This window comes from Ixodes scapularis, unplaced genomic scaffold (genome assembly GCF_016920785.2).
Source record: "Ixodes scapularis isolate PalLabHiFi unplaced genomic scaffold, ASM1692078v2 PGA_scaffold1__304_contigs__length_218370807, whole genome shotgun sequence".
In the NCBI taxonomy this organism is placed as follows: Eukaryota; Metazoa; Arthropoda; class Arachnida; order Ixodida; family Ixodidae; genus Ixodes; species Ixodes scapularis.
The window spans coordinates 52,061,439-52,075,663 of record NW_024609846.1 but is presented as its reverse complement, the minus strand read 5'-3'; the positions used below and the strand labels follow the sequence as shown (position 1 = coordinate 52,075,663).

Below are 14,225 nucleotides of genomic sequence, written 5' to 3'. Positions count from 1 at the left end.
ACAACATCCGGAATGCCAGATTTGCCCCCTGCCTTTTCCCCCTCCCAAACACACGGACACACATGCACACACACTTTCCACCTTCACTCCTCTTCCCCACTTTTTGGGGGACAAAAATCAGGCAGCCTCTTTCCCCTCTCTCCTCCTCCTTACACTCCTCCTCCCTTCCCTTCCTGCTCCCACCAGGCAGCGTCGTCCGAGAGCGACTTTGAGATTCCGTTGGCGAATGCCAGATTTCCTGGGGACGTCGTCCGTCATCGTAATTAATAACCGAGTGGCGTCGGGGGAAATTGCTGCGGCGGACATGTGCGAGAGAGCGGACCCGCGCCGGCGCCGCCTAGGAAGGAGAGGGGAGCCTTGCGCCGTTAGAATCCTGTACGCGCACCCCCGTGTGTTGTGCCCGCGTCCTAACGCGCCGACGCTTGACCGGCAGTCCTGGTTCATTCGTCTCTTTGTTGCGGGACTCCCCCGACCTCGTTGTTTGGCGCGTTCGAAGAAGCAGCGCGGCAACGGGGAGAACCGGAGCTCGCGAAGGCGGAGAACTTTAGAAAGCAAAGTGGTTCCGAGACGTCAGCGTGGCTTTATTGCGTTATTAATGACGTTTGCGTGTGTGCACGAATACGTGGAGTTTCTCGGCTGGAGATGCGATAGGGTCGGGGATGTGCAGAGGGCTCTTCTGTAAGGCTGTGGAATGGCAGCCCGTGTGTTTGCGGAAGGACTCGGCTTGGGATTGAAAGGAGCGTGTGGGTGGTCAGTCAACACAACTGAACGAAGCCTTTCATTTTTGTTGGCTTTCTCTCTATCTCTCTTTCTCTCTTTTTGTATTAGTTCCTTCGTACTCTGGTTGTGTTTATTCAAGCTCTCTCTGGGTGTAATTTAAGTATGAGTGTTAGTTAAGAGGTGCGTCGTCTTGTCTGTTCATTTGTATAGTTTCTTTGGGTTCGGTAGATCTGTTTACTTTGTTGCCTCATAGGTTTCTTATGAAACGTCTGTTGCGACTTTACATATTGATATTTTTTTTAATTGAATTATTGCAACGAGTTAGCCTGCGTTTTATTTTTCCGAGAATTTGAGATGATATGAATTATGATACTAAAACTAGGATCCATTGTGCGAGAACGTTTCTTCTTTTTCTTTTTTTTTTTAACTACATCTTTCGGAACGAATCTTCTTGTAAAGAGTAGTCGGTTGTGCCTCAGGTTTCAGAAGAGATGAAGCTCCAAAAAGGTAAAATTTCACCAAGCAGGAAGGTACTCAAGCCAACAATGTTATGGTAAAAAGGAATATGACGTAGATTCGCCTGCTTTTTTTAGATCGGAACGTGGCTCAGCGACAAAACTTTCTAAAGATGAGCGTTGAAAAAAAAAAAAAAAAATTGCGTTCTGCGCTTCATTGTGTTTCTGTTTCTTCAAAAAAAAAAAAAAAACTGAGTTTATTTGTTATTTTTTAGCGGCTGACGAAGTTGCGTGTATACAATCTGAAATACTTAAACGGTGACCAAGCAAGGCAACTGCGCGCACTCTATCGTCCAGGCGGTGCGTCTCTTGGACGGCCGAGGTCGTCTTATCTTTCTGTCGCCTTGGTCGTCCAGCGCATAAGAGAGCGTTGCCTTGGGATCCAGCCTCCGAGGCCGACGTCTCGCTGGGCCCGGTCTTCCCGGGAGCAAGAAGCGAGCCCACCGCTCCAAATGCAGATATCAGTCCCTGCCGCCATTTGGAGTTTCCCGCCACCGGACGCTAACGGCGAGCGCGATTAGGCGCTGGTTTCGAAGGAGGACCGCTCGCTCCCGGGCCCTGATGGGGGCCTATAATTTTCCGAGCGGGGCTCCTAAGTAGGAAGGCTCCCTCCTCGGTGCGGCCGGGAATGGTGACGCTCCCTTGCCTCTAATTAGGGCCCGGAATCCTGCCGTCCGTCCGCCTTGCGCCACGGGTCGTCTGCCTCTCCCCCCCTGCAGTCGCCGCCCAGCGGCGCTGTCCACCGGCGGACACGGCGGAAGGGCCCGTCGAAACCGTTTCCGTCGTCTCTTCTCCCTTCGTTAAAAAAACTAATTGTGTTTCATCGCCGGAGCAATTGCGCACGCCGTACTTCACCCGGTCGGTGCCGTGTTCTGTCCGGTATCTGGGTCGTGCCTTCAGTTTCTGCGGGACCGGGTTCGGTTGTTTTGGGAGCACTATAGCGTTCTCAGACATTCCCAGTTTGAGTCCCGAATCTGTCGGTTTCGATATGAATTATCTCTGTACCTGTGTCGTCATATAGTTTCGTTTAATCACGGGACAGATGATTTAGTGTTACTAGTCTAACTACACAATACAAATTGTCCCCGTTTTGTGACGGCGCTACATAAGTATATGGAACACCACCAGGCGGTGCTCCAGTCTTTGACGTCCCAGAGAACCTCCAGTTCATAAAAAGAATGAACAAAGGCCACCTTAACACCGCTGCTTGAAATGTCGATGAATTGTTTAATCACCAATTCTTCAGGTGAACACCAGAAGAACGAAGAAGCGCGATATCTGTTAATATTTTTTTTTTATATTCTCGTAAACCAACTTGCCTCCTTCAAGGCGTTAAATCCTACAACCGAAGGCCCTCGTTAAATGTCCAACCTTTTTGTCCGTGTAGCATGTATGCTTTCTAGCACTGGTCGCGTGAGCAAGCTCGAGAGGCTTGCAAAAACGGAGTCACCAGAAGTCGCTTGAGACGCCAGCAGCACTCAATGTTTGTAAGCAGCAAAAGGGTCTCTAGTCACTCGCAAGGAGAGAAGGGCAGGGCGGTTTTTCGGAACGCGCGGACGCCAGCAAGCGCTCACTGCCTTCCACCATGCTTTGCCTGGGCGTGCGCGCTCGAGTTTCACAAGACACCGAAGCGCTATCGAAGGTCGGAAGCTCACGCTGGAGGCGGGACAACTGAAACTCCTCCCTGTTATTATCATCCTGTCAATTTGTCTAGAGTGTCTGGGCTCAATATAACTTATCTTTAATTTTCGCAGAATGGCTTAATATAATACTTTCTTGAAATTGATAATATTTATCATTCAACCGGCTTAAGGGGGGAGCTGCTGTTGTCGCTTCAAATTGGAGATTACGCGTACAGAAAGAAGCATGTCGGCCGCCATGTTACCCTTTTCGTTGTAGAAAAAAAACGACAACAAAAAACCACGTTCCTTCAGTTTGTTGAGGATGGCTTCACTGCAATATCGATCGTAATGCGGGGAAACCGGCTTAGTGCGGGCTTGCAACCGGTATATTAATTTAGAGAAGATGATCATGTTTCCGCCGGCGACGACAGTACGTCGTGAGTATTACCCTGCCTTGCGTACGGAAATTTATTATTAATTTTTGCGCAATAAGACACGCATGAATAAAACTGCGGTCATAGTTGATGTGCTAGCAGCGGCAAATAACACAATAATCGTTTATCCAGTTTCTTAATTTTATAAATTAAGACGTTGAGTAGGCGTGTTCTTTTTTTCCGGCACCTACTTTTTGCTGCGCTGTTTCAAGTGAAGTTAAGTGAAGTTAAACCCTTTAAGTAAAACCAGTAAAATAATGCGATCGATACGTGGTAAAGAACACTTTGCCTGTTCACAGCCGATGTTCCCTCTTCAACTCGAGGCACTTTGCCGTCTTAATCTCGTATGTATGTGCCTTATTGTCCAGCAAAAAGCCCCAATTTGGAGCCAAGTTGCTCTTTTATACTTCCTAGAAATTTGAGCTAGTGAATATCGGTGCAAAACGCTGTTAATAGCTTTTTTTTTTTTTTAGCATGAGTCGTTTGATTGCAAACTAGGTATCGGTGCAAATGTCTTTCTCGTGAAACATTGCGAAGGCGCAGCAAGTGCCAAAGCTGATTGTAAGTTTATACCTTAACAGAGATTAAAGTAAAGTTATTATTATTACACGTAAACAAATATAGTGGTAGACGTCGATTCTACATTGGTCCCTTAAATGACCTTGGCCTTTTAATAACATTTGGTTCCTCCGTGACATTCCATTTGGTCTGTATTGGCAATCAGCACACAGTCGCAAGAGCAAAGAACTCGATTTACTTATGTATAAACTGCAGTTTATATCTCCCTTTCCTCCTCCCGATCCTTGAGGAAACCACGACGTAGCGACATTATCAGTCAATTGAGACCTTTGCTTTTCTACGAGAATATGTACGCACACCATCTCGGCTACGTAGATTCACTATTAAGTTGGACAGACAACCAAGGTTTCCTCTAGTTCAATTGGGAGTAAGCAATAAAGACTTGACTGTGAAGTAGCCAATAACTTCGCCAACTTGCCCCCCCCCCCCCCCCCCCCCCGCCCTCCGAAAAAAAAGAAAAGAAATCTTGCAGATGTATAACACAAGGAGTCCGCGTGAAAAATAACTGGAGCAAAACTCGAAACACACGTACTGCCTAATCATAGTTATAAGGAGACAGAGGAATTCGTAGATTAGACAACTGGCTTCTCATATGTACGTACCAACCGAAAACAGTCTTTAAAGAAACGCGCTGCGCATCCGATATATCCTGTTATTACTAGTTTTCTATCCGGTGGTTAAGTTACCTTACCGACAGAACCTTGTTCTTGATTATGATGCAATTTTAATTACGTCACGGATTTCCGTCTGGTTGCTTCTGAATTGCTCGCATTACTCATTTATCCTCTGATGCGCAACTAATAAAAAAAAAAAAAAATAAGTCTTCGTTGCTAGCGTGTCTCGGAGTTATATATCGTCGGGTTAGCGTAGCTCCTCCGAACGTCTGTATGAAGCGAACGCGCTTTTTCCCGTGTTGTGTGTAACATGACGGCTCCTTTTCTCTCTCGGCGCTGGGATCTTCTTTCACCTGCTTCGCTATATAGTCAAAGATGAAGCAAGATGCGCGGGAGGAAGAGAGGGCTTCCATGAAAAGGTTTCAAGCAAAGCTGGGAGTGCGCTTTTGAATGCGTTCAGATCCATTTACGCGCACGTACCAGCCATCTTTTTTTGTCTGTTTTTTTTTTTTTCTGTTTGTAAAGGAAGGTTGTGCACCGTTGGCTGACTACGATGCTGTCCGCATTGCTGTCTCGGGAAGTTGAAAATGAACCTGGGGCAGTTCAGGGTGCTTTCGGGGTGTGAAAGAAGTGCTGCGAAGACTCGGCTACAAATGAAAAAAAAAATATGAATAAAAACAAAATGCAAAAGAGAGCGCGAAGTGTTGGCCTTTGGTGGAGGCGCATCTAAATGCGAAACGCATTAAGGAAATTTCGAGAACGTGTATTTTCCACGTTTTCTTGTTTTTATTTCTCGCTTTTTTATACAGATATATATATATTTTTTAAGATCTTGTTTGGTGGAGGATGAAAGGAAACGAATCGCAGAGTCGTTTCGAAAAGAGAACAGAAAAACGAAAAATCGGGAAGAGGTATTGTTGACGAAAGAACCCCCGCGAAAATGTCGCGGGAAATTAAACGAATGCTGAAAGGTCCTAGCGTTGTGCGAGGAAGAAAAGCCGCCGCAATAAGAAACAAAAAGGAAAACTAGATAAACTCGACGGAACGCAAGTTAGAGAACCGAGAGCGTGTTTCCTGAGGCGGCTTGAAAAGAGCATGTTTGGTCTTCTAGCCTGAAGGCATACGATCTGTAAAGCTGAGAAGCGAGACACATTTTGTTTGTCCCTGTATTTAATATTACGATCCAGCTATTTTCGGCGCTCGCGAATAATGGAAACCTTATTCGAAGCCTAGAGGAAGAAAAGAGAACAGATGAACAGATATATTCTTCAATTATAATCGCACGTTCCGCTTCTGCCCGTTTTGCTTCTTGAAAATTTTAAGATGTGCAGTACAACGCAGTCAAACGTGAAAACAGCGCAAAAAACTGAACAAAGGACAAGTGAAAGAAGTGCACGGACAAAGTACAACGTAGGACTGACGCTGGTTTGAACCAATTTCAGTCGCCGTTGTTGCCCGCTTCTTTGCACGAATCTCTGTTTACTAAGCGCCACGCCAAGGAAACATCCAGTATGCCATAAACACCCTCCCTCTTTGACGTCTTGCTATTCAACATTAATTACTGTGATGTTTGGTTATTACGAATACCTCCGTTCTCCGAAAATATTGTCCAAAATGCGAGTGGTCCATAATAACGAGACAATAACGCGTGTATTTACCCGATTCATCCCTTCAAATGTTGTCTGTAATGTTCATATGAACGAGATACGTATTAACGAGACACGACGGGAAACAGGTTGGGGCTTCATCCTTTGTGTTCCAGCTTTAACTCTAAGCTAATGGCGCACTGTGGTTTAGATAGACTTCCTTGTTCCTTTCCCTGTTGTCGGGTTTGCCTAATTTTTCTTTCTCTCTGTTTGCAGATAGAAGACGCAATGCTGATGTTCGACAAGCAGACAAACCGGCACAGGGGTGAGTGTCTTATATTTTACTTCTCGCGCGCCGTTGAAGGGCCGACCTGCCGAATCATTTTGAGCCAGGCTCTTCTTTCTTCTTCGCCTTGTGTTTCTGAGTTTTCAGAAGAAAATGACCCACGTTGGGAACCTACGTTCAAGGTGCTCGATGAATAGAGAGCCTGTGTTCAGCCGTAATAGAGACAAAATAAGCGGGCTCATCCTTTGGGCAAGTCATTCAGGAGGACGCCCACTGTATACCTGGTCACCGACGGTTTCGGCAGATGCTCCTTCGTGCAAAAGTGTCCAATATTTTCCAATATGGACCCATTTTTCGCGCCTTTCGGATTTCTATTCTCCGGACACCTCATTGTCAAAACGCATTCCGGCTTCGGCATGAACGTATTGTTGTTCATGGGATTTGACTCTGTGTCAAATCATTTTTGATTTGGCTGCGGTAAGGTAAATTACACCGAAACACCCGGTATTGTGCTTACTAGATTGCGAAAAGCTGAAGACTAAAATCTCGCAAGTTTTGTTTTCTTTTAACGCGATAGCGTTAAGGAGCTTGTGAAGCAGAAAAACCGGCGTCGGTGATGTGACGACAAAATTGCGGACGCAAAAATCGGGATTGGTAAATAGGGTCATGACGTCACAGCTACTTGACTACGCGCAGGAATTTCAAACAACACACAATGCTCACGGGAAACATGACGTCACGCGTGAAATAAGAGTGATTAAAAACATGACATGTAATGCGAAATAGAGGTAGCCGCATGTATCAAATGATTTCACTTTGGAAAGTAATTTATTTGCCTTAAAAAATTGGAAGAATTTTACGCGGAATTCTAACCCACGACCCTTCGGTTGAGAGCCGGACACGCTACTGCCGGGCGCGACCAGGCCACCGTGTCCGGCTCATTGGCAGGAGGAACATGAGAGATGAATGAGAAGGCGATGCGAGCGGGGCCCGATAACGCTATCGCGTTCCACTCTTAAAGGCAAAGCTTAAGCGTACTCCGTGTTTTGTTTTGGTTTTGTTGCTGATTACCATAGTTGTCATTACAGCGATGCGATCATGTCTTGTTGACGGAACGCAGCCTTCTAGATGAAACGTCGCTGGACGTCAAGTATAAAATATGTGTCGATATACCTTTCATGGACGAAATGGGACGCTGAGTCTGCCAGCCAAAGGGGTTTTTATTGGCATATTGAAATATTCAATTAACATGAAGTTATTAACAAAAAACAACCTTGTAGTCTCTTTAATTTTTATTGTGTCTATTATTGCGGGAATATGTGCGCTTTTTAATGATAGGCCCTTATAAATTATGAAACAGAAATGACTTAGAAAAAGGCTGTTCTGGAATAATTGATGCACCGCACATCTTTGCTATATTTTTGTCTTGCAGTTCTGCGTCTTTAGGAGATTTCGCTTTTTCGGAGCGTTTCTAGGCTGGCGTACCTAAATTCACGCGGCAGCGTTTGAGAACGTTTGATTGCATTACGTCGGAATTTTACTTCGATTTACCGTGCCAATGCTTTGTATGCCGCCTGTCAAGCTAACCAATAGATTGATTGCTGTGCCGTCGCGTTTCATACGAAGCACGAATGAAGGCCTGTTTACATATTTTAGTAGTAGATTATGTTTGGTGAAAACTCACCTTGAGTTAGGACCAAGAGCCACCAAGACGTCCCTACTTAGTATGAAGCGGTGTAGCCTTGCACGCCACGTACGAAACACGCATGTCAAGGTAACTCGCGGTCGTAAGTCGCCATACCTTAGTCAAACACAGCTGCGTCAGTTGGTGTTTCCTCGCGGTCGCACCTCGTGGCAAAACGGTAAAACTCCACATAACGTTGTAAGACGCTGCACCGTCTTGGGCCAGGACACTTACGTGTACCAACGACTTTCTTCGTTAATATCCTCGTATTTGTTGAGTCGAACAGGTTGATGCATTTCGGACCTCTTATACACGTAAATGTTTGCCTGTAACAAGCTTGACCATATAGAGGGAAACTCCAATATTACACACTCGTAGTCGACCGAGTCCCATAACCCCCCCCCCCCTTTTCCGCCCCCGCCCCCCCTCCCACAGAACCAGAAATTAATATGACTACCGGAAGCCATCGTGTTATTTGTCGTTGTTTACCATGAAAATGGGTCTATAATTGTCCCCCCCCCCCCCACACACACACACGCACACACTTTCCTTCTATAAACCGGTGTTTTCAGAAAAAAGTATGTATATCAGTTGCACCTATACCTATGCACGGTCGTCGTGGAGAAACTCCATTAAAAACATCCGCATATATGGATTATGATCGAAATACATGCCCCAGCGAGGGCAAGTTTCAATTTTCTCGTCAAATAATTAAACGAGAAATATATCTCTGTGATGAATCGTCGCAGTTAGGGTCCATACTTATAGGAAAAAATACTTATAAGTCTCACCGTTGTATAAGACCGTTGCAACCAAAACTTTTGGGCAAAACAAAAGTGTCTTATACACCGGTAACTATGGTTTGATACCGACAGACATAGTTGCTGCGTTGTCCCCTTTTCCGGATGTTTTATAGCCTGCTACGGTAGCGGTTCCACGAGATAACAGACAGTTCCTGTAACCTTTATATGTTCGATGAGTACTGCAGAAATTCCTTGGGGCTGCTGCAGGCGTAAGTTCGCACTAATTTACGGGTATGTCGCAACGCGAATTGCGAGACGGCATACAGTTCATCGTAAGTATTCACGCGTACTCAACGCAAGGCGCCTCTAACGATAAATGCGGTAATGAATATCAGTCAAAGAACTCCTACACGGAGCGCACTCATCTCAAAACCAACAAACACAAAAAAATGCACACCGGCACGTGTATAGCTCCTCCGAATGGGGAAACCGGCATGTGTCGTCGTCTTCCAATAACAACGCCTTACAATCCCCTTTTCCCCATTCCACGCTCCCCATTCCTCAACCCGCCACAGGGCGAACTACGAGCACCGCGCGCCTCGCTCCTCAAATTGTTTCAACGAGGAGGAACGCTAAGCTAACAACTCGAATCGAAGGGTGGGCATGGGCCGAGGTGCTTGAAGGAACCCCCCCCCCCCCCCCCCCTCTTCCCTAATAACCAAGCAGCCTGCGTTCGATAGGCCTTCAACTGCCCACCACCGAATTGGGGAAGCGCGCGTCGGGAGGAGAGCAGGACCATTGATGGCCCCGGCTCGCGTCCCCATCTCAAGCAGGGCAGGGCTTTTCGAAACCGCTAATGGCTTAGCGAACGAAACGCCTCTAATGCCCCTCTTCCGCCGGAAGGCTTCCCGCTGCCAAGTCGGGCTAATCAGCTCTTGAAGAGCTTTGCCCGGCGCGAAACAAGGCGCTCGGGATTAGACGGCGCGAGAGAAACTTCTGCGTATTCTCTCGGGTGCGCGCGGACGCACGTAAGACGCGTGCCGACGGCGTCCGTTTTCAACGCTGTGAGGCCATGCGTTCCTTTTGGGGCTGCCCCTTGCTGCTGCTGCTCTTTAAAGGACTTCGGAGAGAGTGTACTTGTATCGAACCACGTAGCCGCCGCCGCTTTTCATGTGTGCGGGACACTGCCGTGCCTGTACCAGCCGTGTTCCTTCGAAAGACGGTGGACTTATTAGCGTCCTTAATATTCTCCTTATCAATTGTTTTACCCATCCATTTTTTTCTTTAGTTTAGTTCAGAGGTTAAGCGGGTGCCATATTTTTACGTGCTTCTTTTTCTTTCCGGCTTAGCTGGCAATTAAAGAACGTACTTTGAATCCTTGATTTTTATTTTCGTTTTAAGGCGTGCTTTGGGGCGTTAAGCTGTTTAAGGGTTCGCGTTTTAAGGAGACAAACTTGCAGCAGTTTTTTTCTTTCGAACCCCGCGATGTGAGCGAAACACCCTAATGCCTGTACAAGCAAAAAAAAAAAAAAAAATAATAATAATAAAAAAAAATATTCTCCGTGGCTCGTATTGCCTCGATTTTATGTGTATGGAGCAATGACTACAACATTGCATAGCTGCAATTAGCTGTCGAGTCGTGTTCATTTCTGTAATTTGGTCACTTGGGAAGGAGGAAAAAAACGAGCGAGAAAAAAAGGAGAGAAAAAAGACGGCTCCACTTGTTCCATAAGCGTCGTTTTCAATGCAAATACTCGCTTGACGTCCGAAGGTTCGTCTTTTCGCGCTATAAATACAAAATAACACAAAAAAAAAAAAAGAACGCGGGAGAAACGGGAAGAGACGCGTATGCAGGCCGGCGGAAGTTATTAAAAGCTTAAAGGACGACCGTCGTATAATTGTCTGTTCCGTCTCGCGGTTCCATCTCCTCGAGATTTAGCTAGAATAGGGAGACGAAAAAGCACGGGGGAAAAGGGGAATTTTACCCTTCTGCTCCCCTTCCCTAGAGGCAAAAAAAAAAATTAATACAAGTATTAAAAAAAATATGTGAGAGTCAGGGCCGAACGCGGTCGACTAGAACATTCAACGAGACGGGGTGCAAAAGTTAGTCTTCCGCGCGTTTATTACGGCTATCTGCGGTGTTACTTTTTTTGTTCTTGCTTCCATCCTCTTCTTCTCCTCGTTCTTTTCTCAGTTGTCTTGTTCCGTTTTTCTTTTTTCGTACGCACGTACGCCGAGCGAACGAAAGCGGTCGGAGATTGCGCTGCATCAAGATTGCAGTGCCGCTGTAGCCGGAGCGGGCCCGGCGCTTGCCTCGCCCATATCCCTTTTTATTTATTTTTATTCTTGTATCCGCCTCGACCCTCGGGGGAAGATATACGACGGCAGCTTCTCCCGTTTGAGGAGGGATGAAAGGGAAAAGAAGGCGCGAAAGAGTGGAACGCCCGGCGGAAGATGGGGAGATGAACGGCCGGGGGAGGGGACTGGGCCGAAGGACGACACACCGAGAAACAAGAGCACGTAAAGTCCGCCGAAGAAGAGGCGAGAAAGCGGACGCTGCCCGGCCATCGCCGGCAAGAGACAATCGAAGGGTGCGAATCGGCTCTTCCTCCTCCTCCGAGAGACGTATAAATTGCGGGACAGGCAGATCGTTAAAGTAAAGCAACCTTTATCGCCAACGGGCTCCCGAAATTTCTCCCCCATAAATTGTGCTCCGTCCGACGCTGAAAGTCCAGAGGATTTTTTTTCCTTGTTTTTACCTTTGCTACCTCTGTTGTTCGGGTAGCGCGTTTCTTCAGCCGAAAGGTCTAGGAACGCCTTCCTATCTCTCTCTTTTTCTCTTTCTCTTACATGCTCTCATGTATATTTCATTCTTTTTTTTTTTTTCATTTTACTAACCCACTTTCTTCGTTCGTGGTTCTCTTTATACTGAATTCGTTTGTTTCCTGTGTTTATTTTTTCTTTATGCAGGGAAAAATTGCTTCCTTCTTGAGAAGGTCTTCTTGTTACGCTCGGTTGATTCGCGCGGCAAAGTAAAAAATGAGAATGCTAGTTCAGTCTCGTAGGTTTGTCTCGTCTCTGGTCAAGAAAACAAAGCTGGAGATTATCCTCGTTCGGCGAGCGGCAAGTGCATAACGACATGAAAATCGTTGCTTAGTCAAATGGCTTCTGCGCTATCTTTCGGGCATAGACGTCCCCCTTCCATCGTTTTGCGTAAGTCCTTCGAAACATTGAAGGCAATCAACCATATAAGGAGCGATATGCGAAGCATTCGTTCGGAGCAAAGTTGATGGGATAGCGAGTGAACTGCGATTATTGGAATTGTGATATCGAGCGACAAACTTTACTGGCTTTCTTTGATTTCGATTGAAGACGTTGCCAATTTCGCAATCAGTTCGCTGAGACAGAACTTATGCAGCATCTATTTCTCTTATGTGATTCTAAATGGGATTGCCTACTAATCTTAAGGGCCCTTTGCTACGCGAATACCGTTGAAAATCTTTTGCCTCAGGATACTTGCAGCCTACTAATGCTAAGGGCCCCTTGCAACGCGAGTACCGTCGAACATTTTGTGCCTCAGTATACTTACAGTGGCGCACGTATCTTAAAGCCGTTTGTAAATCTACTTGCAAGATTGGGACAAAGTGATGTCGTTACAACCTTAGCATCAAAGATAGCTCCCCGCTAATAGTGCTCAGCCGCAGTTGGATCGTAGAAACCGTTATTCCGTGATGTAGAACTGCTTGAATTCAGCTCTCTTCAGTAGCCGAACGGTTAACATTATGCTATACAGTCTATACTCAATCACTATTCACTAAAATAGTTTGATGTCTCTCAGAGTTCAACATTTTTTCATGGCTCATACCAATTACACGCCACTGAACGTTCAAACGCCGGTTTAAGCCACCGCATCATTTCGAATTCTCGTCTGTTGAATGGAGCTCTCAGGGCGACAAAGACCCGATTCTCGATTATTTTTTTTTAGCTTTGTCTAATCCTGGCTAACGTGGAACACGCATCAGATGCACGAGTTGACTCAGAAGAGAACCATCTCACGGAGGAAAACAAACGCAGAGGCACACCTCAACAAAGAACAGCTGCATGGACCCGGTTTGCGGGCTCCCGACAGCGTTTACCTGAGTTGACCGAGCGGCAGTTAGACGACCTCATTTCCTCGGTTAAATGAGCTGCGACTTCCAATTGCCTCCCTCCTACGGTTGCCCATTCCCTGGAGCCTGTACTATTATGCGTTTGCTTCTGATTGCAACAAACACGCAGTAGCATTTTCGTCGCTGACCTCTGCTACCACCACTACACGCCTGGTTTCGAAGCCGTAGGTTCGAGGCTAGCTAATTGATGCCTATATCTCCTGGGAGGCTTTCTTTCCCTCCAATTTTTTATGGCGTAACAATTAAATGGCTGGACGGTGCAAACGAACCCTCATTTATGTGTGAGCTGGTTTTACGGGGTAGAAAAATCTGTCGATAAATCGTCTTAACGTTTCCATTTCGTAGGGTTTCTAATTTGACCGCGCTTTCGTGTTTCTTCGAATGTCTCTCGATTAAGTTTCGCGTACGTTTATGGGCGTACTGGTCAGATGTATCTCTATTTGATTTAAATATACGGTGGTCTGTGTTTGAAGCTGTATTTTAAATTTCTGGAGGTCCACTATCGAGAAGGTCATATTTTCGCGTGAATGGGATATTCGACGCTGATTCCCGATTTATTCGAAGACGTACCGCTACTAATGCGTGCGGAACTTGGCCACACAATCTTTCAGAAATTTGTGTCTGAACTAGTTGAGGCCGGCAGTTTGAGTGGGGCACAAGTGAGAAGTGTATGCGCTTGACAATTTAGTCAGCCTGACTGGTTCTCTTATGTTTGAAGCCATGACTAGGTCTCCCAGAGTTCTCATAAAGATGAATTTTGCGCGCAAGTGGCTTTCACTCAAACCTTTGAGCTACAAGTTTTTCACTGTGTTCATAAAACATCTAATGGCCACATGTACAAGCTGCCAAACGTAAAAAGTGCATTATAGGTGTTTGTAAATAGGTTTTAGGAGTGCATATCCGACTGTATATAGAAGTGCGACTGCACGTCAGTTGTAATATCTGCACAACCTCCTGTAATAAAGAAAAAAAAGTCTGGGTTACTTAACCAGTAACGTGAAAAAAAAAAAAACTTAGTTGGTAGCGTGTATGGCTCGGAACCGAAGGGCTGTGGGTTCGAATCCGACCTCCGCCTGATATTCTTCATTCCCTTTTTTAAGGCGAGTGAATTATTTTATAAAGTGAACTCATTTGAGACATACGGCGACCTTTGATTCGCATTACATGTCACGTTAAAATCATTTCACGCGTGACGTCACGTTTCACGGGAGCGTTGCGGACTGTTTGAAATTCCCGCGCTGGGTCATGTGACTGATATCATGACCCTATTGAC

General features: G+C 46.0%; 1 protein-coding gene across 14 annotated transcripts in view; it reads left to right on the top strand.

The window, feature by feature from the left end:
- Window positions 1–14,225, top strand: part of LOC8038614 (RNA-binding protein Musashi homolog Rbp6) — a 632,232-nt gene that overhangs the window by 395,850 nt on the left and 222,157 nt on the right. For all 14 annotated transcript variants that reach the window (XM_042290732.1, XM_042290733.1, XM_042290738.1 and 11 more), the window contains one exon: window positions 6,347–6,395. In XM_042290732.1, coding sequence (XP_042146666.1) covers window positions 6,347–6,395 — 49 coding nt within the window. The remainder of the gene's footprint in view (window positions 1–6,346; window positions 6,396–14,225) is intronic.